At 43.2% G+C, this 26374-nt stretch overlaps 1 protein-coding gene across 3 annotated transcripts in view; it reads right to left on the bottom strand.

Moving 5' to 3' along the window:
* EFR3B (EFR3 homolog B) overlaps positions 1 to 26374 on the bottom strand; it is a 117992-nt gene that overhangs the window by 67695 nt on the left and 23923 nt on the right. For 2 of the 3 annotated variants that reach the window (XM_075201156.1, XM_075201158.1), the window contains exons 2-3: positions 4187 to 4263; positions 2650 to 2777 (exon numbers count right to left, since the gene is read on the bottom strand). In XM_075201156.1, coding sequence (XP_075057257.1) covers positions 2650 to 2777; positions 4187 to 4263 — 205 coding nt within the window. Of the gene's footprint in view, positions 1 to 2649; positions 2778 to 4186; positions 4264 to 26374 lie in introns of those variants that run through there. The other variant, XM_075201159.1, reaches the window with a different exon arrangement.

Raw genomic sequence — 26374 nt, 5'->3', positions numbered from 1 at the left:
AATGATTTAGAATTCAGCACAGTGTCATAGGCTACCATAGCAACCACAGTCACAAGGCACATGAGGTAGTGAGCAGAGAGGTTTTGAAACGCCCCTCTGAGCTCTGTCTTCTCTGTGTATTGCCCTTCCCAAGCATGAAACATAGTAAACTGCTCTCAGCTTCAGTTAACAGAACGGATGTTGGCTGTCAGGTACAATGACAATGTTAGTGTTAGGGCTCACGACCACCAAGATGAGCTTTTAGAACGATAGTGTTGAGGTCTTCACCTTTAGCAGCCGCCTTTCCCGTAGAGCTTATATGCTCACAGGTACGTGGATGCCCCCAGGTCTTAAGCTCAGTGTAGTAAAAACTCATCTATGATGGCGGTAGCACAGGTGGAATCAGAGGCACTAGCCAAGGCTGGAGCGGATGGTCAGAGGCAGGCCAAGGTCAGGGGTCCGTAGCAGATAGGCAAATCGGTATCCAAGCAGAGGTCAGGGTCACAAGCGAAACAGCGGAGTCCAGTATTCAAGCCAAAAGGTCAAGGACAACAGGCAAGGGTCACAACAGAAGATAAGGCAAACAGGAGTCCAACAGTCCTCCCTGCCTTAAATACCCAGAGCAGCAAATAGGAGTAGAGCAGCCCAGTCTAACCTAATCACAGTGATTAGCTATCAATAATGGAACACAATATGACATTTAATTTGCGCAGCACTGCAGGACAGCACCCCGGGTTAAAGGCACTGAACACAAATTTATTCTTCTTCATTATAATGCCCTTTTGATGGCAAATATGGAGTGGAATAAGGTTATCTGTGCTACGTATATCGCTATATTTTAACAAACATTTACAGAAAAATATTCTGAAAATAAGACCCTGCTTATAGTAAATAAGGCATTTTATGCTTCCTGTTGCTGGCAAATGACAGCCCCAGTTGTGGATTATAATAGGGTTGTTTAGGGAGGTAGCGAGTCGACCATGAACATAATGGGGCTCAGATATACTACTTTCACATTTAGTAATACTATTATAAGCTTGACAGGATATGAGCGGCTTGCTCTATATTCCAATAAAACTTAGATGTTATTGATTCTTATGGCACTCTGTATGGAGTATAAAATGTGTTGTGTATATAGTATTACACACAGGAAGAGGGGGGATTGTTTTGTGCTCTAATAAAGATTCAAGCAACAGTCATCCAGGGCTGGATATAGAATAAATATGAGTGTCTCAAAGAGTGATCAGGGTCAGAAAAGGTACACGGAGGAAGTGTCCATGGACTGAGTACAACAAAGGGGTTATTGTAGTTTGAATTTGCCACTGTAAGTAACTGAGGCAATATCATCACTTCATGCAGCAGTTTAGTTTCTAACAAAAAGGCCTTCTGCGGTCTCATGTACAGGTCGGAACCAGTAGAGCCAACTCTTGGGGAACCCAACCGGAATGTTCATTCTAGGAGGGGTGTGACTGTACGGACCAATGGGAAGCTATCAGTGGATGAGTAGCACGGTGGCTCAGTGGTTAGCACTTCTGCCTCACAGCGCTGGGGTCATGAGTTCAATTCCCGACCATGGACTTATCTGTGTGGAGATTGTATGTTCTCCCCTTGTTTGCGTGGGTTTCCTCCAGGTGCTCCGGTTTCCTCCCACACACTCCAAAAAACATACTAGTAGGTTAATTGGCTGCTATCAAAATTGACCCTAGTCTCTCTGTCTGTCTGTGTATGTTAGGGTATTTAGACTGTAAGCTCCAATGGGGCAGGGACCAATGTGAATGAGTTCTCTGTACAGCGCTACGGAATCCGTGGCGCTATATAAATAAATGGCGATGATGATGATGCAGACACTTTCCCGACTCATAATTCGGCTCAGCTGGAGCCCTGGATGGCCGGTTGAGGCCAGAGCCACATTTTCCCCAATTGCCTCCGGGGGCCCCCAAGGGAGGCCCAGGTACTTTGTACCCACTTTTCCCTGCTCGGGGCACTCCCCTTCTTATGAATATTCATCCAGCCCTCGGTGATGTCATTGGCTCCTAATGAATTGATAGGTTGACTCTCAAGAGTATCGCTTCAGTTCTCTCGCACTTGAACAATCCAATCAAATAAAGTTAAAATAATACAGTTACTTCTATAGTATTTCGTTTTCTCGCTCATCCAACATATTTGCAATGAATATCTTAGTGTCCATTAGGAATGTCGTATGATTTAATCTCAGCCTACGTCTAAACCACTGGGAACATGGGAACATGGGAACAAGGCCAATTACTACTTTCTTTGTTCCAAATTGTTATGTAAGAGCCTAAAAACTACCGTTTTATTTTCTGTAGAAGGATCACACCCCCCTTTCCTGTTGTGGAAACTCCAGAGGGGACAAGATAAATACTACATAGCGATTACATAAGAAGTAGTATTCACATGCCAAAAACCTGCTTGTTCGGCTGCAGAGGTAATAACTGCTGAGAGACAGAGGTACAGCTTCCAACAGCCGCTGCAACACATATTATAATCGATGGTGGGAGCGGAAAGCTTTTAACTGTAATTATACATCATTAGTCACGCTGCTTATTCAGTTAAAGTTTTCCCTGCGCTGACATCTTTTCGAAGGGTCTTAATTTAAAGGCTGCATTTAAAAAAATTCTCCCCAGCTCCCCGGTGTCAGTTCGTACGTACCCGTAGCGGTGTCTGGCCACGTCTCTGCTAAGCCGTTCAGAGAGATAGGAGCCAATACGATCCAGTTTCTCAGGAGCTGAGAGAGCATAAAAGGTCAACTTCTCCATGTTGGACTTCACGAGGCCGTCCTGCAAAAGCCATAGATTCATGGCGCTTACTCATATCAAAGCACATAAAGGCTAACACAATAACAAGCAAACACAGCACAATAACAAATATACAATTATACAGCAATAAACATATAATGATAGAATAACAACTATACCTATATTAGATTTATAAAATGGTCTAATAACACACATGGCTGTTTTAATTAATATTTGCATTACTATATCTTACTAATTACTATATAGTCTACAAATGTATATTTGTCTATGCTTCAGCACATACCGGCTTATTTAATAAGCACAAGTAGAATCAGAAGCTGTGACCCAAAACAACCAATCAGATATGAGCTTTCATTACTCTCCCTACACTACACTGCTTAATGATTGGTTGGTATGGGTTACGGAAAATTGTCTGTTTCGTGCTCGTGATTGAGTTACTTTTTACAAACTGCATGCACTTAGATTCTCAGAGTTAGGATTCAAACATGAGAAATTAACTTTACTTCTGTGAAATGCAAATGTCCTGCAATATACATATCTAGACACTGCGTCTGTGACATTGCAATATTCACATTTTACATATTACAGTACAGTGGAGGCTTATAATCCCTTGTGTCTACAAGATATCTGCCCCTCTGCTTATTCAGCCCCTTTGTGTTTTACTGCTGCCGGGTCTGGCAGAAATAATTTGAAGCTCTTCTCCTTCCAGCTTCTCAATGTCGCCAGAGTTAGTTAAACATCTGATACTAAATCTTACTTCCTTCTGAGTGTTGCACATCTCTCCTTACCCAGAGCGGTTCTGGGCGTCACCGCGCATGCTGAGATTTCAAAGCCCCATCCTGTCACCTCTGTATAATCTCATGGATATTTATGTTACGTTATATTGCTCCTGGACAATAATCTATATGTAATCCACATATCACACTGGAATTCAATCATGGGAATGGGAAAGAAACACACCAGACGCTCAAAGGTCCAACAAATGAGCAAAAGGGGCATCTCTTCTGGTCCACCGGAACTTAAGAATTCCTAGAAATGTGAGTTTGCATTGAGTAAGGCTGGACAACAGCCTCTACACCCCCAGTATTTAAGGGATACACAATACCTCTCTCATACTAAAAGTGTCACCTACGTTTCTTGCTTCTGATCCCTGAGAAATCCTGGGTCAAACACTAAGATGAAATACCCTTGGTCATCTATTTTGGAAGATAAGTATGTACATCCACCCGGCAATAATGTTGGGCACTTGAATTTCTATCGTGATGACAATTTATGCAGTCTCAATTCCCAATACATTTAGCAAGAATTTGGCAACAATAATGAGTTTCGATGCCTAGACTCTGAAAATATCATATTTAGTACAGCCAGAAAAGTCTTGTTTTTCTACTAACTTAAAAAAAAATATGCTCTGGTTATCCAAAAACGCTCACCTCTGAATCCTCTGGAAAGATGTTATCTACTAGTCTCTTGTAGCGAGGGCGAAGCGCGCCGCAGCAGCCACAGACACCTGGGAAAAAGAGATGGAAAGGGTTACTAGTGAGGGTGAAGCTCGCAGCAGCCGCAGACACCTGGAAAAAAGGACATAGAAAGGGTTACTAGTGAGGGTGAAGCTCGCAGCAGCCGCAGACACCTGGAAAAAAGGACATAGAAAGGGTTACTAGTGAGGGTGAAGCTCGCCGCAGACATTTGGGAAAAGGACATACAAAGGTTTACTGGTGAGGGTGAAAAGCGCAGCAGCCACAGACACCTGGGAAAAGCACATAGAAATGGTTACTAGTGAGGGTGAAATGCGCTGCAACAGCCCTGCCCTGACCACCTTGTAGACAGGCCAGCACCTTTGCAGTAGAATTGCCTAGCCTCTCAGGAGTCTGGGTGTGATTTCCCCCAAATTCAGGAGTGTGGATAATCGAGAGTGCCAAACTACAATGTAAACTGAATGCCAGCTTTCTGAAATGTTATTTACATACGGCTGATATTTGTGAACAGCATTATATTTGGCAGCCTGTTATCTGTTACAGTGGAGTACGCATTTTGTGGGCTGCTGAATCAATACTGAACTGATGATATTACGGAGTTGATAATCTGCCTTCTGTTGAATATTGGTGCAGTCCACAAAATTTCTGTCTCCACTATGTGTAGGTGCTGAGAGAGGGAGAAAGTGAGAAAGAAAGAGAGGGAGAGAGAGATGAGGAGGAGGGAGAGAGAGAGAGAGAGAGAGAGAGAGAGAGAGCGAGCGGTTAGGAGGGAGAGTGTAAGAGAGAGAAAGGAAGGGAGAGAGAGATAGAGGTGAGGATGGAGAGAAAGAGAGAAAGGGAGGGGGGAGAGAGAGAGGAAGAGGGAGGAATGGAGATGTGAGGATGGAGAGAGAGAGAGGAAGGGAGAGAGAGAGAGAGAGAGGGAGAGAGAGGAAGGTAGAGAGAGAGAGAGAGAAAGGGAGAGAGAGAGAGAGAGAGAGAGAGAAGAAGAGGGAGGGAGAAGGAGGAAGGGTGGGAGAGAGAGAGAGAGAGGTGAGGATGGAGAGAAAGAGAGAAAGGGAGGGAGAGAGAGAGAGGAAGAGGGAGGAATGGAGATGTGAGGATGGAGAGAGAGAGAGTAAGGGAGAGAGAGAGAGGGAGGGAGAGAGAGAAGAAGAGGGAGGGAGAGGAAGAGGGAGGGATAGAGAGGAAGAGGGAGGGAGAGAGAGAGAGAAAGGGAGAGGGAGGGAGAGAGAGAGGGAGAAGAAGAGGGAGGGATAGAGAGGAAGAGGAAGAGGGAGGGAGGGAGAGAGAGAAAGGGAGAGAGTAAGAGGGAGGGAGAAGGAGGAAGGGAGGGAGAGAGAGAGAGAGATAGAGGTGAGGATGGAGAGAAAGAGAGAAAGGGAGGGAGGAGAGAGAGAGGAAGAGGGAGGAATGGAGATGTGAGGTTGGAGAGAGAGAGTAAGGGAGAGAGAGAGAGGGAGGGAGAGAGAGGAAGGTAGAGAGAGAGAAAGGGAGAGAGAGAGAAAAAGAGAGAAGAAGAGGGAGGGAGAGGAAGAGGGAGGGATAGAGAGGAAGAGGGAGGGAGAGAGAGAGAGAAAGGGAGAGAGAGAGGGAGGGAGAGAGAGGGAGAAGAAGAGGGAGGGATAGAGAGGAAGAGGAAGAGGGAGGGAGAGAGAGAGAGAAAGGGAGAGAGTAAGAGGGAGGGAAAAGGAGGAAGGGAGGGAGAGAGAGAGAGAGATAGAGGTGAGGATGGAGAGAAAGAGAGAAAGGGAGGGGGAGAGAGAGAGGAAGAGGGAGGAATGGAGATGTGAGGATGGAGAGAGAGAGAGTAAGGGAGAGAGAGAGAGGGAGGGAGGGAGAGAGAGGAAGGTAGAGAGAGAGAGAGAGAGTGAGAGAAAGGGAGAGAGAGAAAAAGAGAGAAGAAGAGGGAGGGAGAGGAAGAGGGAGGGATAGAGAGGAAGAGGGAGGGAGAGAGAGAGAGAAAGGGAGAGAGAGAGAGGGAGGGAGAGAGAGGGAGAAGAAGAGGGAGGGAGGGATAGAGAGGAGGAGGAAGAGGGAGGGAGGGAGAGAGAGAGAGAAAGGGAGAGAGTAAGAGGGAGGGAGAAGGAAGAAGGGAGGGAGAGAGAGAGAGAGAGAGAGAGAGAGAGAGAGAGAGAGAGAGAGATAGAGGTGAGGATGGAGAGAAAGAGAGAAAGGGAGGGGGAGAGAGAGAGGAAGAGGGAGGAATGGAGATGTGAGGATGGAGAGAGAGTAAGGGAGAGAGAGAGAGGGAGGGAGAGAGAGGAAGGTAGAGAGAGAGAGAGAGAGAAAGGGAGAGAGAGAGAGAGAAAAAGAGAGAAGAGGGAGGGAGAGGAAGAGGGAGGGATAGAGAGGAAGAGGGAGGGAGAGAGAGAGAGAAAGGGAGAGAGAGAGGGAGGGAGAGAGAGAGAGGGAGGGAGGGAGAGAGAGGGAGAAGAAGAGGGAGGGATAGAGAGGAAGAGGAAGAGGGAGGGAGGGAGAGAGAGAGAGAAAGGGAGAGAGTAAGAGGGAGGGAGAAGGAGGAAGGGAGGAGAGAGAGAGAGAGAGAGAGAGAGATAGAGGTGAGGATGGAGAGAAAGAGAGAAAGGGAGGGGGGAGAGAGAGAGGAAGAGGGAGGAATGGAGAAGTGAGGATGGAGAGAGAGAGAGTAAGGAAGAGAGAGAGAGGGAGGGAGAGAGAGGAAGGTAGAGAGAGAGAGAGAGAAAGGGAGAGAGAGAAAGAGAAGAAGAGGGAGGGATAGAGAGGAAGAGGGAGGGAGGGAGAGAGAGAGAAAGGGAGAGAGAGAGAGGGAGGGAGAGAGAGGGAGAGGAAGAGGGAGGGATAGAGAGGAAGAGGAAGAGGGAGGGAGAGAGAGAGAGGGAGAAAGGGAGAGAGTAAGAGGGAGGGAAGCAGAGAGAAATAAAAAGAGTGGGAGAGACAAAGATAGGACAAAGGACAAAGGAAGAGGGAGAGACAGTGAGAGAGGGAAAATAAAAAAAGAGAGAGACAAAAAAAAGATCTAGAGACCGAGAGAGGACGTGGTACAAAGGGAGAGAGAGAGAGGGGGGCTAGACAGCGGGAGGGGGTGAGACAGTGAGAGGATGAGAGACAAAGACAGGGGAGGAGAGAAAGAGAAATATAAAGAGAGGGAGAGACAGAGAGAGGGTGGCTAGAGGAAAGATAGATGTGATGAGGGAGAGAGAAATTAAAGGGACAAAGATGGAGAGAGGGTGATAGAGAGGGAGAGTATCAGTCACCCAAGGCCCAGAAACCAGTGTCTTCATTATTTGTATCTGGACATTATAAAACCTAAAGTATCTGAAAATCCATGACCACCGCATAGTCAATTTAGATTAAAAAATATATTAAAAATAGACTATATGCAGTAAATAACAAATCCAGCATAGCAGTGTTGTCAGTAAGCCACGTGGGTTATCACAGATTGTGACAACATGCAGACAAGTCCCACAGTACGTATGTGTTGCACGCCTAGTACAGAGTTTATATCCTGCATTATCTCTAGTACAGTGTGTTACTGAGCACTGAGCCAGCAGGAGGTGAGAGGAGATCAGTAACACTCTCCTCTTAATGTGTCTCAGTAACAGGTCACTGGGGTGAAGAAGAATATACACACATGTGAGTTGTCATACAATAGGGAGCATCCACTCTCCCCTCTCCAAAAAAACAAATCCCAGAATCAGGAAAACTTAACCTCTCCAGCACACCTCAACGCTACGTGACCTTATACACCAGACAAAAATAGTCACAAAAGCTTACAATCAAAATGTATAACGTACGGTATATCTATTCATTTCTCAATACTGTGCATCATTATTTTTTTTTATCCCACTTTCTCATACAACCGATCTGAGATGTGGCGAGACAGCGCTATTAGTAGCGTATGTTGGATCACGTAGAAATAACTTATTGTAGAATTATTTCAATTAGTGGTACAGGCGCCTCCCTATATCATTGCAAGTCTACTGTTTTTTTATATATTGTGTTGCATTGCTGTTATAGTAATGTATTCACTTGTGAGGTACTGATTTCTGAGTCAGTAGCCAATTGCTGGAGGAAGTTTGTTTTGTAACTTCGAGAGGAAATCCTTAATTAAGTTAATTAATTATTTCCATGTGACTTGACCAACACTGGTTTCAGCCTGAAGGCACAGCAGGAGGTTGTTTCCCTTCGGTCCTGTGTAGGATTTCTTCCTTAGAACCTGTCTGAACAATGTAGACTTAGGATACAGGTAATTTAGGATATCACAGATTGCTGTGAATTTTGAAAGTTAAATTGCGTTAAATGCAAGATTAGAGAATATATTGCATCCTGAATGGTAAACATTCAATATCAAATAGTGTTAAACCCCTCCAGGCTGATTTCTGTGCAGGCTGCATGAAGCATCCTGGATTAGTTAAAGGGTCATGAGGCTGGATTACCTCCTGCCAGGGTATTCATGCAAAACTGTATATAAAGAGCTATGTTTTACCATGTAATGTAATGTATCATTCAATTTCTAACTTCTGGACAGATCATTATTGCCACAAACTGGCGTGTAACTGTCCTTATTAGGACTACTTGAGCTAAAAAAACATCACTGCTTCAAGATCCTGCTTTGAAGCCTATTTACCTGCTGTAATTCCTGTGACTACAGATTAGACCAATCCATTATCCGGCTGTTCCGAGGTTGGGACCCAGCATTCCAGTACCAACACTCTGCCCGCTACCCTGCAGCTCAGGCAGTGTAAAAGTCCAGGGGGAACCATCCACAGCAACCCTAATCTGAAGGAAGAGGTCAGGGGTACCAGCCCTGGTGCCCAGCGAGGGGGTACACTAGCAGCGAGAGTTACCCAAAAGGAATCGGTTCTAGGTGCCTTTGAAGGAGCCTAGTGGTGGCAGCAGCAAGCCCCTCCTACTGCATTTAGAGGGACACAATTTGGAATACATAAGGGGGGCGGTGGCAAGGCAAGCCCAGGGTGGCATAGGAGGTCCATCCTGGCACAAGGGGTTACCCTATTTGTACACAATATAGTTATGTAACGATGTGTTGTATACACAGAAGATAATAGGGTCTTCACAGTTATTATGTATTAGAAAGACACTTTGCCCATATAAAATGTAATGAAATACAAACACCCCCGTCTCCATTGTGCATCCCCTTTAAAATTTCAATCGCCTTTCCAGCAGTCGACTAAACTGAAAAGACAAATCCGCTCCAACAATCCATTTCTCTGTAACAGGGACTAGTGAATTTCCAGCTGACAGTGCGGAAGTCATAAAGATACATTACTCTCCGTGCCCGGCTGCTATTATAATTCACAGCAGATTAATTACTCCAAGTCCGTAAACCAAGAAAAGATCAAATCCAGCCATAAACATTAGTCCCAAGTACTAGAAATTCTATATTGAGCCTGGATTACAGGGCAGTGTCACCTCTGCACAAACAGGCATCTCTGCTTTCTATAAATGTGGGTGCGCAGACACGCAACAGGGCATCATCCGAGCAGGATTTACAAGGTCGCTGATTAAGCCGGAGGATCAGGATAAATTCACTAAATAGTCCCTCAGGATTTGGGGGAAAAAAGCTTTATTTTTGGTGGAGGAGGGAAAGCGATAAAATTTACATTTTTCTCAGCAGGTGTAATGCCTGTGTAAGGGGGCGTGGTCATCCCATGGTGGGGGTGTGGCTAGTTTCGGGATGAGCGAAATTAGTACTTAACAAGTTCCAGATTGCAATGCGACTGTACAGTAGCTGTACTGAGATATCATGCTGAGAATCAGTACCTTGGACAAGGCTCTTATCTCAGTGTCAGGGGTTCAGAGACAGACACAGACACTTTAATCCTCTGTTGCTGTTCTAATGGGACAAAATCATCCTCACAAACTGGATTATTGTCCATTTTCCAAGCACTTCTGAACAATATCAACATTGTCCAGTTAATGAATTCATCAGATTGACTGAAAGAAAATTGAATATCTTGCAATTCTTTTTTAAACTTCCAAATGCTGGATGTTATCTGAGATACAATATCCCTTATTGTCATTCTTTGCTTATAACGCTCCAACATATTATGAAGGACTGTAAATGTAGGCAAGAATGATGAAATTACCCTGGGCAAAAGAGCTTGCAATCTAATGGGTGTGGGGTAAAAAACTGACACGTTTTAATCTACAGCACCTGGCGATTTTCAGCTACACGCAAAAAACATGATGTCATTAAAAGGTAAAAGTGCAGGGATTGAGACCTGGGGGTATATTTGCTAAACTGCGGGTTTGAAAAAAAAAACAGAGATGTTGCCTATAGCAACCAATCAGATTCTATTTAGCAGTTATTTAGTACATTCTACAAAATGACAGCTAGAATCTGATTGGTTGCTATAAGCAAAGTCTCCACTTTTTCAAACCCTCAGTTTAGTAAATATACCCCCTGGAATTCTTATCAAGAAAAAAATGTTTTCTTAGTTGAAAGACAACAATGCGTTATTTTTTCACATAACGGATTACAGCAAACAACAGACCATCTGTTTCCAAAGCCTCTTAACAATAATCATAATAGTTGCAAATTCAGTACAAGAAGGTGACACAGGCTGGGGGTACCAGATGGGAGAGTATGGTTTGTTCAGCAACAAAATACTTAATGTCAGCTGATCTAAGCAACACGCTCTCTGGGGGCCCGGAGCAGCCCGGCAATGATCCGGCGTCCCCTGTTCGGTGAGCGTTTGCTAAACCCACCTGGTTATAGCACAACTTCTGTGGCTAAAACCCACCGCTATCACACTCCCACTCTCACCCCAGGGAAAGCGCCCCGTACACAATTAACATTTTAGGCATGCATTTACAGATGTCAGATTCACGTTTAATTAAATACATGAAGCGTTTCTTCTGAACATTAATTATCTCCATCAATGATTGGATGACTCAAGAGTCGGACGTTCTCGATCGGCAAGTAAACAGATGCTATAACGGTTGTGTAAAGGGATTAAGGATCTCTCTTAGACTACAGAATTGATGAAACATCCGCCACGTTCATTAAACATGAGACTATTCCAGCCTGCGTGCGAGACAGTTTTGAATTAGGCCTTGAACTGTCTTCGTCATCCCCATTGTGTGGACTGAACCAATATCTAACTATTCATTTCATCGGAATGTAGCCTATTAATAAAACGCTCCGTTATTTCACCAGTTCCTACTGAATTGATTGGCTGCATTTTCACCCCTGGGCACGATCCAGGAAAATATAATTGTTTCCAGGCAAAATTGCTCCCCAAGTTCAGGACTGAGTCAGTGATTTTCATAATAGTAATCACAAGATCACGGCTGAATATATAAAGACATATAATGACACTAATAAAGACATATTTTATAGCTCCAATTTCTTTATAAGTTCGAACAGTTTGTGCAAGTGGGATCCATACATTGGATGAATAATTCATCCTTCATCTAGACAATAATTTATTTCAGCCATATTGTAAAGGACTACGTGGGAGCCGTCAGTGACAAAACTCTCTAAAATATTTTACTGCCGGTTTTAAACAAATTTACTGGCGGCAACGTTTTCTGCTGGCGTTATTTATGTCATTTTCAAATGTAATTGAAAAAGTTTAAATAGTGGGGTCTAGAGAAAAATGTGTCAAAGGAAGGGACATTGGTGTCTCTAACCCTATTAAAGTCCAACACCATTGGTGTGGTGTATGCTCCGCCAAATTTAGCACTGTCAGAGATAGCTAATTTTTTTAACAGATCTCCATTCCTTTGCTTACCGATCTGAAAAAAAAAAAACTGACTAATTTGTTACCGATTGTCAGTAAATTTGCTTACAGTTGGCAATCACAGCGCTACAAATTCAAAATCATTTTTGGACATTAAGGGCTAAATTTACTAAACTGCGGGTTTGGGAAAAGTGGAGATGTTGCCTATAGCAACCAATCAGATTCTAGCTGTCATTTATTTAATGCATTCTACAAAATAACAGCAGGAATCTGATTGGTTGCTGTAGGCAACATCTCCACTTTTCAAACCGGCAGTTTAGTAAATATACCCCTCAAACTTTTATCAATTTAGATGTCAAGTCCAGTAAAAATTGTTAATATATATGGTCTAGTAAAATATGAAAGGCCTATTTGACAACTGGGCATGGTCTCACTAACTCCACCGTCCAGACAACTAATAGCTTCTTATGCCACACAACAATGAATACACTAGTCGGTATCTTAAGATCTCTAGCGTAACTTAATTATCAATTTTGTTTCCTTAGCCCTGCTATTAGTGTTCTAGTAAGTGAAAAATTAAAAATATTCCAGACCTTAGAATAAAAAATTAACTAATATATTACTAGTTATTTATTTTCAAAGCCAAAAGTTTTCATTTCGCAATCATTTGCCGGGAATGAGGGGGAAGTGACAGGAATAACCGAGTATTACTGCCAGCCCGGCAATACAATATCACATTTCGTTTCCTGACGTTCCTGAGCACCTGTCCTGCGGGGTACGAGGGACATTTATATCATAACTCTTGGCTGGAATCTGTGGACGGAGAGAAAAACAAATTGTGGTCCACAAGCCTGTGATTCAGACACCAACTATACTGACTGTTGAGGAGGAGATTGGACATCTGAGCTGTTAGTGGAGGAAGTTATATGGTGGATTCACACGGCTCAAGTTGTGTCAGGATCATACTCAGCATATGAGATAGATAGATAGATAGATAGATAGATAGATAGATAGATAGATAGATAGATAGATAGATATGAGATAGATAAATATATAGATAGACAGACAGATAGATATAGGATAGATAAATTGATACATAGATAGACAGACAGACAAAGATAAATAAATAGATAGATAGATAGATAGATAGATATACAGATAGATAACGGTGGCTTAGTGGTTAGCACTTCTGCCTTGCAGCACTATTAAAATTGACCTTAGTCTCCCTTGGTCTGTGTGTGTGTGTATATGTTAAGGAATTTAGACTATAAGCTCCAATGGGGCAGGGACTGATGTGGGTGAGTTCTCTCTATCTATCTATCTAACCAATATCTATCTATCTATCTATCTATCTCATAACTATCTCATATCTATCTATCTATCTCATCAGCTATTTATATAGCACCACTTATTCCGCAGCGCTGTACAGAGATAGATAGATATGAGATACATAGAAAATGATATAGAAAGATAGATCTGACATTCTCACCTCACAAGTGAATAGGTTAGAAGCACTGTAAGATATGCTTATTTTTACTATCAAAAATGCAATAATAACATTAATAAAAAATAACTTGAAAATGATCTTATTATCAATTGTGAATTAATTAATTAATTAATTAATTAATTAATCTTCTGTGGGGTCCCTGTTGAAGTTATAGGCGAAAGTCAACATTGCAGCCAAAAACAGTGACAACACTCAGAAAAATAAATTTTGCTGCTGAATTTAGGAGCCAGATGGGTACATTTGGCAGACAGCAGGTCTGTATCCTTAAATAATAATTTGCAATGCAACATAAAAATATGAAATATGAAATGTGCTTTTACTCTTCTGAGAATACGTTATGGGGTTGAAAGTCATAGATTAAAACATTGTAAATTCCAGGACTGCTGAGAGTAAATGTCTTTGCCTCAGGGCCGAGGGAGCCAGGAGCTCAACAACAATTTATTTATGTGGGTCAGACAGTCTTCCCTGCTGTATAAATCACATGAAACAACCTATTTAAAGGGCACCTGTTCACCGCTGGAGCCGATAAACACACGGTGACCTTGGGAATTCCACGGCTGGCATATTTTATTTACTGGAGTCCCACTACAAGTTTAGTTATTATAATAAAGTGATATTATGAGTACAATTCACACAGACCTGTCTCAGCCACCTCAATTAATTTTTACAGAGCGAACGCATAAAAAGGACACTTTTCTTAAACTCAGTAACAGTGAGGGCCCACGTGCATCATTCCCTCGGTGTGTACAGAGTGATCTTCTCTTACCTGGATGATTTCAGTGTCTATAATATAATTCTGTTTTTAAAGAATTGTCTTTTCATTCCAATGACCATTTGTTTAATATTACTTCTCTTTCTCTCAGTATCCCTTCTTATAATGTATATTGCATAAGTTACAAAGCCAATTAAGATTACTCACCCTTTCCCCAATTCAGGACAGCAATAAAGCAAGACTATCTTGCTGATCAAAAAGGGGGCAGTCATCACAGAAAGTAGGCTTATACTGGATGTAAAGCTGTTTTACCCTAGTAGGGACCCTTTTTGATCCCTATCTTCAAATCTGTTGAATTGCTTTCACTGCATATACAAAAACACCTGTGTGTAAGAGCCCTTAAAAGGATTTCCCACTCCAGACAACTTTAATTTTTCGGTTTGCATATGGAATTTATTTATTGCTTCCTTCTGTGTAAATCATTTGTATCAAATAAACACAGTTTCTGCTGGTTGCCCTTGGATTATACGTACAACTGCACCATGGATACAGGCATCCAATGCACAAAGCAGAACTGAGCTGTGTCATATCCAAGAGAAATGAAAATAAACAACTCTCTCTACGTGACATAAGAAGTTACAGCAATGAATTTACTAAATGTCAGAGGACCACTTTTGGACAATCCATATGTTAATAAACATGCTGTGAGGGGATGTGAGAAGCAGTAGAAGAGATTATGGGCAACTTAGTCTATTTACAGCTGTTTTCTGACCAGGACCTTTATTTTATATATCAGCTACCGTCTGGACTCAACTTTCATTCCCGCATTTCAATATAAGGAGGTTGGAAAAGATGACCTGAACCGAAAGTAAAAATGCGCTGTTTGCACATGTATGACTGTATTTTAAATTGCATGCTTCTTAAGATACATGCAACCTTAAATCTAGCATCTTGTGTATACTTGCAACATCCATCATAATCAAGACCAAAATCGGCACTCAGTTTATGTAGGTACAGAATGCACCTACATAAATCTCATCACTAACATTTTGCAAGATCTGTAACTAAAAATACACAATCCCCTTGTGTACTGCATCTGCAGATTACTTCCCCCGATCCGCCTCTTCAGGCCTAAGGACCCGCGAGTGCAAGATGCATGCAAGGCTAAATATGGACGCATGTTGTAAGCGTGTGCAGTGTATCAATTTACCCCCATTCTTAGGCTGCTCTTAGGCGCAACTCTCCAATCAGCCCCAGAATGATTACTGGATTTAGTTGTCAGTTTCGGGGAATTTTCATCATTCACGTGTCTGACGAAGAAACACAAATGTTCTCAAAAGCAAACAGCTAAAGTCTCTTAAGCTGTTTAATTCCACTTTACTGGTTTTAGCCGTGGGTAGCATAGTATAACACTTTGTTGTAATATTCCTGGGAGTTTCTATGTCACGTAGCGTACACACGCACTCAACGGTAGGAGTCAAAGGATCCGATGCCAGGCCTTAACAAGAAATCCAGGTCACTGGAATCGGGGTCTGGCTGACCTTTGGTTTGTGTTTTGGATCCATGGTTCCTGCAGCTCTCTCACATCATTACAGACAGTGATTTCTAGGAAAGATCCCCAGAGACAGTAATTATCAGGACACTGCACCACTGAGCACACAAACAAACAGCTGGGTCCCAGCGGAGAGAATCTTATCCGCATTCTAGTATAGAATAAGGGGTGAAGGTGATAACTACTGTAGTGGAGGTCGGAGAACTCCTTTAATTAAAGGATAAGCTACCCTTGTGAACTGTGTCTGGTCCTAAAATATGCATAATAGACCCAAGATAAATAACAAGGAAGGGAGACAGTCAACACCATACAATTAAAAAAAAATATTAACATGACAAGAAAACAAAATATTTCCAGCATAATAGTAATCAGAGTAGTATGAACGGAGGGGAAGTGTGAGGAAGCGATGTATCTATGTAACATACAGTAACAAGGGCACGGATATCAAGCATACAATGTCCAAGCATCAGAGATTTCTGTCTGACAATATACATGAAAAGCATAATACTCTTATTACAATTCGATAGTACAAAGTCAGATATCCAATAGGGTGCGTCCAAAACAATCCAATCTAATTTCCTGCATCAGTGCAACAGGAGACTCACATCAACTAATCTGTACTATTAACGACCCTGCTCCTTCCACTATATAAATCTCAGTTTGTGGCTTCCTGCTGCCTCCATTCCCCTCCTCACATCATGTCACTACCCCTGTCACATGCAGACCTGTCCTCACTAACACATCGCTCATCTCCTGATATACTCTGTGCTGCTGGGGACCCTGCTCCTTCCACTATATAACTCTCAGTCTGTGGCTTCCTGCTGCCTCCATTCCCCTCCTCACATCATGTCACTGCCCCTGTCACATACAGCCCTGTCCTCACTAACACATCACTCATCTCCTGATATACTCTGTGCTGCTGGGGACCCTGCTCCTTCCACTATATAACTCTCAGTCTGTGGCTTCCTGCTGCCTTCACTCCCCTCCTCACATCATGTCACTGCCCCTGTCACATACAGCCCTGTCCTCACTAACACATCACTCATCTCCTGATATACTCTGTGCTGCTGGGGACCCTGCTCCTTCCACTATATAACTCTCAGTCTGTGACTTCCTGCTGCCTCCATTCCCCTCCTCACATCATGTCACTGCCCCTGTCACATGCAGCCCTGTCCTCACTAACACATCCCTCATCTTCTGATATACTCTGTGCTGCTGGGGACCCTGCTCCTTCCACTATATAACTCTCCGTCTGTGGCTTCCTGCTGCCTCCATTCCCCTCCTCACATCATGTCACTGCCCCTGTCACATGCAGCCCTGTCCTCACTAACACATCACTCATCTCCTGATATACTCTGTGCTGCTGGGGACCCTGCTCCTTCCACTGTATAACTCTCAGTCTGTGGCTTCCTGCTGCCTCCATTCCCCTCCTCACATCATGTCACTGCCCCTGTCACATGCAGCCCTGTCCTCACTAACACATCACTCATCTCCTGATATACTCTGTACTGCTGGGGACCCTGCTCCTTCCACTATATAACTCTCAGTCTGTGACTTCCTGCTGCCTCCATTCCCCTCCTCACATCATGTCACTGCCCCTGTCACATGCAGCCCTGTCCTCACTAACACATCCCTCATCTTCTGATATACTCTGTGCTGCTGGGGACCCTGCTCCTTCCACTATATAACTCTCAGTCTGTGGCTTCCTGCTGCCTCCATTCCCCTCCTCACATCATGTCACTGCCCCTGTCACATGCAGCCCTGTCCTCACTAACACATCACTCATCTCCTGATATACTCTGTGCTGCTGTGGAACCCTGCTCCTTCCACTATATAACTCTCAGTCTGTGGCTTCCTGCTGCCTCCATTCCCCTCCTCACATCATGTCACTGCCCGTCACATGCAGCACTGTCCTCACTAACACATCACCCATCTCCTGATATACTCTGTGCTGCTGGGGACCCTGCTCCTTCCACTATATAACTCTCAGTCTGTGACTTCCTGCTGCCTCCATTCCCCTCCTCACATCATGTCACTGCCCCTGTCACATGCAGCACTGTCCTCACTAACACATCACCCATCTCCTGATATACTCTGTGCTGCTGGGGACCCTGCTCCTTCCACTATATAACTCTCAGTCTGTGACTTCCTGCTACCTCCATTCCCCTCCTCACATCATGTCACTGCCCCTGTCACATGCAGCCCTGTCCTCACTGACACATCACCCATCTCCTGATATACTCTGTGCTGCTGGATGACCCTGCTCCTTCCACTATATAACTCTCAGTCTGTGACTTCCTGCTACCTCCATTCCCCTCCTCACATCATGTCACTGCCCCTGTCACATGCAGCACTGTCCTCACTAACACATCACCCATCTCCTGATATACTCTGTGCTGCTGGATGACCCTGCTCCTTCCACTATATAACTCTCAGTCTGTGGCTTCCTGCTACCTCCATTCCCCTCCTCACATCATGTCACTGCCCGTCACATGCAGCACTGTCCTCACTAACACATCACCCATCTCCTGATATAATCTGTGCTGCTGGGGACCCTGCTCCTTCCACTATATAACTCTCAGACGCTGGATTCCACTTTGCTTTCAATGCTCTTTCCACGTCAAAAAGTGATCAGAAAATATCTAGGTGGGATACATAGCAAATTCAGCCTGGGAGAAGGGTGGTCCTTTTTTGTTCCCCCCCTAAATGAAATACTCTAATAATTAATTAATTCTGCTAAGAATCATTTTGTTAAATATGATTGGATGAAACATTTGTTAAACATCTACTTTGATAAAACATAATCCTTACAAGCTGGCCACCAGAGACGGGAGCTGGTGTACCGGCATTAGACAGATGCTCGGTATTAAATTACCCTCAGATCTGTGCAGAGGTCTGAACGTTTCAAATTAAATCAGAGGATGGGATGTTATGTTCATCAATAAGTCAAACCTGGCCTTTTCGTGACAAATGCTAATTCACGTCTTCGCCTTGGTTGAGGGAAGCTGGAAATATGTTTGGAAACACAAACCTGGGCCCTGATGAGAGTGAATTTACATCTCTGGGCTATTTTTAGCTGTGGAGCAGAGAAGTGCAGCATCATGGAGAAAGTGAAGTCATTAGGAGAGCAAGGCCCATAGTAGCAGCAGCAATCTGTAGGGACCAATCATATACACTGTATGGTACACACTGGCATCCCTGACTACCAGAGGTGAAGCCGTGAGCCTAGCTAGAAACACAAACACACCAGGCTGCAGCTCTACGGCAGTATAAAATAAACATTGATCACATTCACTTGTATTCATAGATATTTAGGTGGTGCATCCCAGAGACCAGTACTGGGTCACGTCCTTCTCAATGTTCTTTATTAATGACAATATAGGTAGCCTAGAATGTACAGTGTCTATATTTGCTGATGACCATAAGATATTTGGAGCAGTATAGTAACTTGCTGCAGAAAGACAGGGCAATAATTGCCGGAGAAAGAGCAGATTAATCTTAATATAAATAAATGCAGAACTATGCACCTAGGCTGCTACTTAGACACAAAAATACAACTAAGGAAAACTGAGATAGAAAAGGAGATACTAGATGACGGAGAGCTGAGTATCAGCACAGTGTCAGTATCAGCACAGTGTCAGTATCAGCACAGTGTCAGTATCAGCACAGTGTCAGTATCAGCACAGTGTCAGTATCAGCACAGTGTCAGTATCAGCACAGTGTCAGTATCAGCACAGTGCCAGTATCAGCACAGTGTCAGTATCAGCACAGTGTCAGTATCAGCACAGTGTCAGTATCAGCACAGTGTCAGTATCAGCACAGTGTCAGTATCAGCACAGTGTCAGTATCTGCACAGTGTCAGTATCAGCACAGTGTCAGTATCAGCACAGTGTCAGTATCAGCACAGTGTCAGTATCAGCACAGTGTCAGTATCAGCATAGTGTCAGTATCAGCACAGTGTCAGTATCAGCATAGTGTCAGTATCAGCACAGTGCCAGTATCAGCACAGTGTCAGTATCAGCAGTGTCAGTATCAGCACAGTGTCAGTATCAGCACAGTGTCAGTATCAGCACAGTGTCAGTATCAGCACAGTGTCAGTATCAGCACAGTGTCAGTATCAGCACAGTGTCAGTATCAGCACAGTGTCAGTATCAGCACAGTGTCAGTATCAGCACAGTGTCAGGCAGCAGCTGCAAAGGCGAGTAAATTAGTATTGCTATTGGTTAGACCTTAAATTAATTGGATTACAGTTTTAATTAAATTAAGTTACTAAGACTTTAGCTTTGTCTTAGATTAGAGATGGGCGGGCTCGGTTTCCCGAAAACCGAGCCCACCCGAACTTAGGGGTACCGAGTAGCGAGCCGAGTCGGCTCGGTACTTTCGCGCTATTTCGGATCCCAAAACAAGGCAAAACGTCATCGTTACGTCATTGGATCTCGGATCTCTCGAGTTTTGGAATCTATAACTACCGCCCTCCACGGCGATCTAGCACCACGAGAGAGGGACAGAGAAGGGGTAGGACAGAGTATAGAGCACTTGGGCAGGCAAAGTGATAGAAGAGAAAGAGGAGGATGGTAGCAGTGTTAGAGAAAGCTCCATTGCTGAATTTGTCATTGCTGAAATACAAATATAAATATACAAGTCCTTGCAAAATACAGATCCAAAACCAAAACTCGCAAGGGTGGTTTTGGCAAAACCAAAACCAAAACCAAAACCCAAAGGTAATCCAGATCCAAAACCAAAACACGGGGTCAGTCAGCATCTCTACCTTAGGTACATAGAAGACATCTGATAGAGTTAGGCTAGGTACACACTGGAGAATTTTCCGATCGACCTGTTACCTACAACGACTTTACCGTTGACCGAAGGTCCGATCGCTCGAACGTTTTATGCGTACACAACAGTCATGTTTTAGACAAATAACGTAAGACCGACCGTCCGAGCAGCGACTTTTCACAGCCATATTAGTGTGAGCAAAGATTTGAATTTTGTATGCACTGAAACGACATATGAGGTCCATGTAATAATATCCCCGAGAAGTTTAAATAAAGGGCAGAGCTTATTCAATAGTGACCATCCAAAGCCTCATAAAAAAGAGAAGGGAACACGTTTTCTTCATCACCATCATCATCTATTTATTTATTTGTACAGAGAACTCACTCACATCAGTCCCTGCCCCCTTGGAGCTTACAGTCTAAACTCCTTAACACACACACACACACACACACACACACACACACACAGACACACACTAAGGGCAATTTATTGGCAGCCAATTAACCTACCAGTATGTTTTTGGGAGTGTGGGAGGAAACTGGAGCACCCAGAGGAAACCCACGCAAACACGGGGAGAACATACAAACTCCACACAGATAAGGCCATGGTCGGGAATCAAACTCATGACCCCAGTGCTGTGAGGCAGAAGTGCTAACCACTGAGCCACCGAGCTTCTATGTTTATGAGATTGGAATATTTAAGTATGTTTTATTCGACATCTAAATATATATTTCCAATAAACAGAATAATGCCTGCCTATCCTTTGCCTCCAATATATTCCTTAGAGAGTAATGTGAAGATGGGGGTCACACTCACCTATGAGGATTGGTCTTTAATTTGTCAAAAATTTACTAAAACCTAAATATGCACCAAAATAAAAAAAAAACAGTCCTATAAGTTAAATTATAGGTGGAGTCTCGCCCTCTCCAGGCAAAGTTACACCCCACAAGATGCACCAAGAGCGATACCACCGACTGCTGTCATAGAGGGAGGAGAACTGACCTTGAAAAACATTTCCATGGAGTCGTCCGGATTCTTTATCTGCACGTCCACCAACAGAATTGGCAAGGACTCCTGCAATCTCACGCTTGCCGTGATGCCACCCTCCATGAACATTGCATTATTAGGTGGAGTCTCGCCCTCTCCAGGATTCATGACTTTACCCCGTTATCATAGGACTTTTGTTGGCACCAATGTTCCCAGATTGGTACTTTTGGCTCCAAACAGGTAAAGTTTTGGGCTGAGATCTCATAAATCTTATAAAGACTCTCACTTACATTAACGTCTCTTTCACCGGAATTCTTTCTTCCGCTGTCGATTCCAGGAGCTCATAAATAGCTCAATAAATGGATTTGTCACATTTCCAGTGCTGCATCTTCACAAACTGCAGCGTGGCGGAGATTCTCCCGACCTCAAATTTCACACAGCGGCGATAAACAGAGTTTGGTACATCCGCATAATGTATCGCATGACTCGCTTTGTGAATAACTCCTCTCAAACATTTCCCTGGTTAAATCGCTACAATGCTGAAAACAAGTATTAATATACTGACGACACTGGTGCCGTTATCAATTAAGTTAATCCATAATTATCAATTGATGAATTATGTTCATCAATTTATTCTACAGCGCTCATCTCTTTTCTCTCTTCTCTGAATGAGATGCCCCCTTCCCAACTCTCATTCCCTCCCCCCTTTGTTCCTGCTCTTCCACCTACTATAAACAAAATGATACTCCACTGCTGTTATGGAACCCTGGTTTTCTATTTATATTATTTTATTGCTGTTATAATCGTACTTGATATCTGACCTGTGCTGTCACTCAATAGAACTGTTTTAAGAACATGAATTACAGTTTTGGGAACCGCACTGTAAGAAGGACAGCGGAGAACTCAAGAAGGTTTAGAGACAGGGAAGCTCTTTCATAAAGCAGATAGTAGAGGGTATAAAAATTAGGATTGTTCACCGTGAAAAAATGTTATGTATAATTAATGTCCATGGTCAAAATACAGTTTTATTAGATTTTCATAGCCAGCAACATGCACTAAATATTGGGACATGACTTGCGGATGGAAGAAAGGAGGATTCATCATCGGCATAGGAAAGGGTTCTCTACTGTAAGGGTAAGAAAGCTGTGGAATTCCCTATCACATGAGGGATTGATGGCAAAATCGCCACCAAAAGGAATTTAAAAATGGATTGGATGTCATCATCATCATCTATTTATATAGCACCACTGATGCCGCAGCGCTGTACAGAGAACTCATTTACATCAGTCTCTGCCTCATTGGAGCTTACTGTCTAAATTCTCTAACATACACACACACACACAGACAGACAGACAGAGAGACTAGGGTCAAGTTTGATAGCAGACAATTAACCTACCAGTATGTTTTTGGAATGTGGGAGGAAACCGGAGCACCCGGAGGAAACCCACGCAAACACGGGGAGAACATACACACTCCACACAGATAAGGCCATGGTCGGGAACTGAACTCATGACCCCAGTGCTGTAAAGCAGAAGTGCTAACCGTGCTGCCCGTGTCTATTTTAAAAAAACGGCTTTCCATTATACATCACAGGGTAACAGCCGGCGATAGCTCTTTTCAGAAAGCATCATGGGCGATACATGAGCCAATGCAATACTTGCCCTGTATCTCCATCTCAGTACAGCGATAACAGTAGAAATTGAATGAAACAACGGTTTATTATTTCAATAAATAATTTTTTCAATGGTCTTTTTAAATATTTTATTCATTTTTTTTATCTTTAATTTTTTTTTTTACCAAGTGGAACTGAAATCTCAAATCCGTTCCACTGCTCACGCACAAAGCGGCACCCCAAAGAATGTACCTTAACTCCTATCACTCTAGGCGTGTAATGCCCAGACATCTACCACGGCGAGTTTGTATACCCAAATTGTGGTGATAACAGTATTTTGTTATTGCGCTGTAAAAAATAAAAAATCTGCATTATTGCAGCTTGTTAATAAATTGCCCCCTGATATGATTGCCATTTTTGGAATCCGCAAGGATTTTTTTTTTTCCCTGGGAGATTAATTATAACCGACTTATTGGGAGGGGGCTGTGTTCTGCCTTCCTCTGGATCAACACAATTAGAATTTATGAAAAGTTGAGCAATGTGTTCTCTATACCTCTGTATCATCTAACCCTGAACACGTGGACGTTCTCTATACCTCTGTATCATCTAACCCTGAACACGTGGACGTTCTCTATACCTCTGTATCATCTAACCCTGAACACGTGGACGTTCTCTATACCACTGTAACATCTAACCCTGAACACGTGGACGTTCTCTATACCACTGTAACATCTAACCCTGAACACGTGGACGTTCTCTATACCTCTGTAACATCTAACCCTGAACACGTGGACGTTCTCTATACCTCTGTAACATCTAACCCTGAACACGTGGACGTTCTCTATACCTCTGTAACATCTAACCCTGAACACGTGGACGTTCTCTACACCTCTGTAACATCTAACCCTGAACACGTGGACGTTCTCTATACCTCTGTAACATCTAACCCTGAACACGTGGACGTTCTCTATACCTCTGTAACATCTAACCCTGAACACGTGGACGTTCTCTATACCTCTGTAACATCTAACCCTGAACACGTGGACGTTCTCTATACCTCTGTAACATCTAACCCTGAACACGTGGACGTTCTCTATACCTCTGTAACATCTAACCCTGAACATGTGGACGTTCTCTATACCTCTGTAACATCTAACCCTGAACACGTGGACGTTCTCTATACCTCTGTAACATCTAACCCTGAACACGTGGACGTTCTCTATACCTCTGTAACATCTAACCCTGAACACGTGGACGTTCTCTATACCTCTGTAACATCTAACCCTGAACACGTGGGCGTTCTCTATACCTCTGTAACATCTAACCCTGAAAACGTGGATGCAAATGCAAAAAAACGTTTACGGTGTACAAGATACGGAATAAATTGTTCCGCCACAGAGCACCAAGTAAATGATATAATGAGAGTTCGTTGAAGCCCACACAGCTTTTGATCCGAAGCCTTAAATTACAAATAGGGAGAAGAGATAGCAGGGAAGGCTCAGTCTGTAGAAGTAACGAGACAAGTAACAATATAGACTATGAAATATGACCGGATGCATGTGCGGTAATTGAGGAACGTGCCTCCGTCGCTAGTGATGAGGGCGCAGTTTCCGCCATGTTTTAACAGTTTCTGCCATGTTTTTTCTTTTACCTTGTCTTTACGGTAGCGGCTGACGAATCAAATGTGCTGAAGTAACTTTAACCGACATATATACAAATACAGTGTTGTATTCTTGACAGCTGACAAGTTCTACTAACTCATTTTTATTTTTCTGTTTAAGTGATACTTCAAGTCGTCAATCATCAGCCTCAGAAAGTGTCACGTAGCAGCGGCGAGGTACTGGTGTGCAGTCACATCTTTCATCTAGCAAAAATTGGCGAGCCCCTCACTGAGTCACTCTTTTTCTAAGCTTAAAATTAATTGGTTTTTTTACATATCAAACCTTGCTGAAAAGCAATGTTTCGTCCGCCTTTTAAGCATGGACGGTCAGATTGCACAAATCTAGTGGTTTGCTGATTGAGCTGAATAACGAGATTCTAAATGGCTGACAAGTCACCAATGAAATCATCAGACATCCGTTTTCCAACCAGTACGATCAAAATCCATTTGATTTAAGTCATCATCATCATCAACAACATTTATTTATACAGCGCCAGCAAATTCCGTAGCGCTTTACAATTGGGAACAAACATTAATAAGACAATACTGGGTAATACATACAGACAGAGAGGTAAGAGAACCCTGCTCGCAAGCTTACAGGACAATAGGAGTTTGAAACACATATTACACAATGGACCAGCTAGAATGCAAAGGTAAAAGTATTGAGTGGGCTGTGTGTGTGTCAGAATGTAATCGGACGGAGTGTCCGTCCGAAGTTGTCATCATTATCATGTTATTTATATAGCGCCACTAATTCCGCAGCGCTGTACAGAGAACTTACATCAGTCCCTTGCCCATTGGAGCTTACAGTCTAAATTCCCTAACACACACACAGACACAGACTAGGGTCAATTTCGATAGCAGCCAATTAACCTACCAGTATGTTTTTGGAGTGTGGGAGGAAACCGGAGCACCCGGAGGAAACCCACGCAAACACGGGGAGAACATAGAAACTCCACACAGATAAAGCCATGGTCAGGAATCGAACTCATGACCCCAGTGCTGTGAGGCAGAAGTGCTAACCACTGAGCCACTGTCCTGAAAACTGCAATAGCAGGTTTAGTTGAGGACGAACCACTGTCAGTAGTTAGTTGATTTTTATAAATGCCCTACACTGAACTTATTAATATGTCCAGCTCAGCAGCATAAACATACAGCAAGTTTTGAAACATTTGTGCAGCATTGTTGAAGCATTTTTCTATACTGAGTCATATAAAGTGAATGTAAGTCATCCTGCACAACTAACAACACACACACACACACATAGACACACACACACACATATAGACAGACACACACACACACACACACACACACACATACACATACACGCACACAAGCCTGACGATTACTAGGAAAAACAGAGATATTTCACATTTTGCTTCTAGAATAATGAATAATGAAGAGCAGGGTGAGGGTCTCTGATACTGCACATTCCCTGAATATAAAAGAAGGGACAAGTGGCGGAGGAGAATAGGAATGTGCATGAACATCATTCTGTCACTGTGTTACCTGCAATCTGCAGATTAAACACCGCGCTGAGTTACCGCGCCGGCTGCTCTATCACGACTGCAGATATTACCACCCCACATGTTTTTATCTGCAATATGTAACACACATTAACCTGCTCACTGCCAGTCTTCCTAGGC

The sequence above is a fragment of the Mixophyes fleayi genome, chromosome 3, assembly GCF_038048845.1.
Source record: "Mixophyes fleayi isolate aMixFle1 chromosome 3, aMixFle1.hap1, whole genome shotgun sequence".
Lineage (NCBI taxonomy): Eukaryota > Metazoa > Chordata > Amphibia > Anura > Limnodynastidae > Mixophyes > Mixophyes fleayi.
Note: the sequence above shows the minus strand (reverse complement) of the source record. Positions and strands in the feature narration are given on the sequence as shown.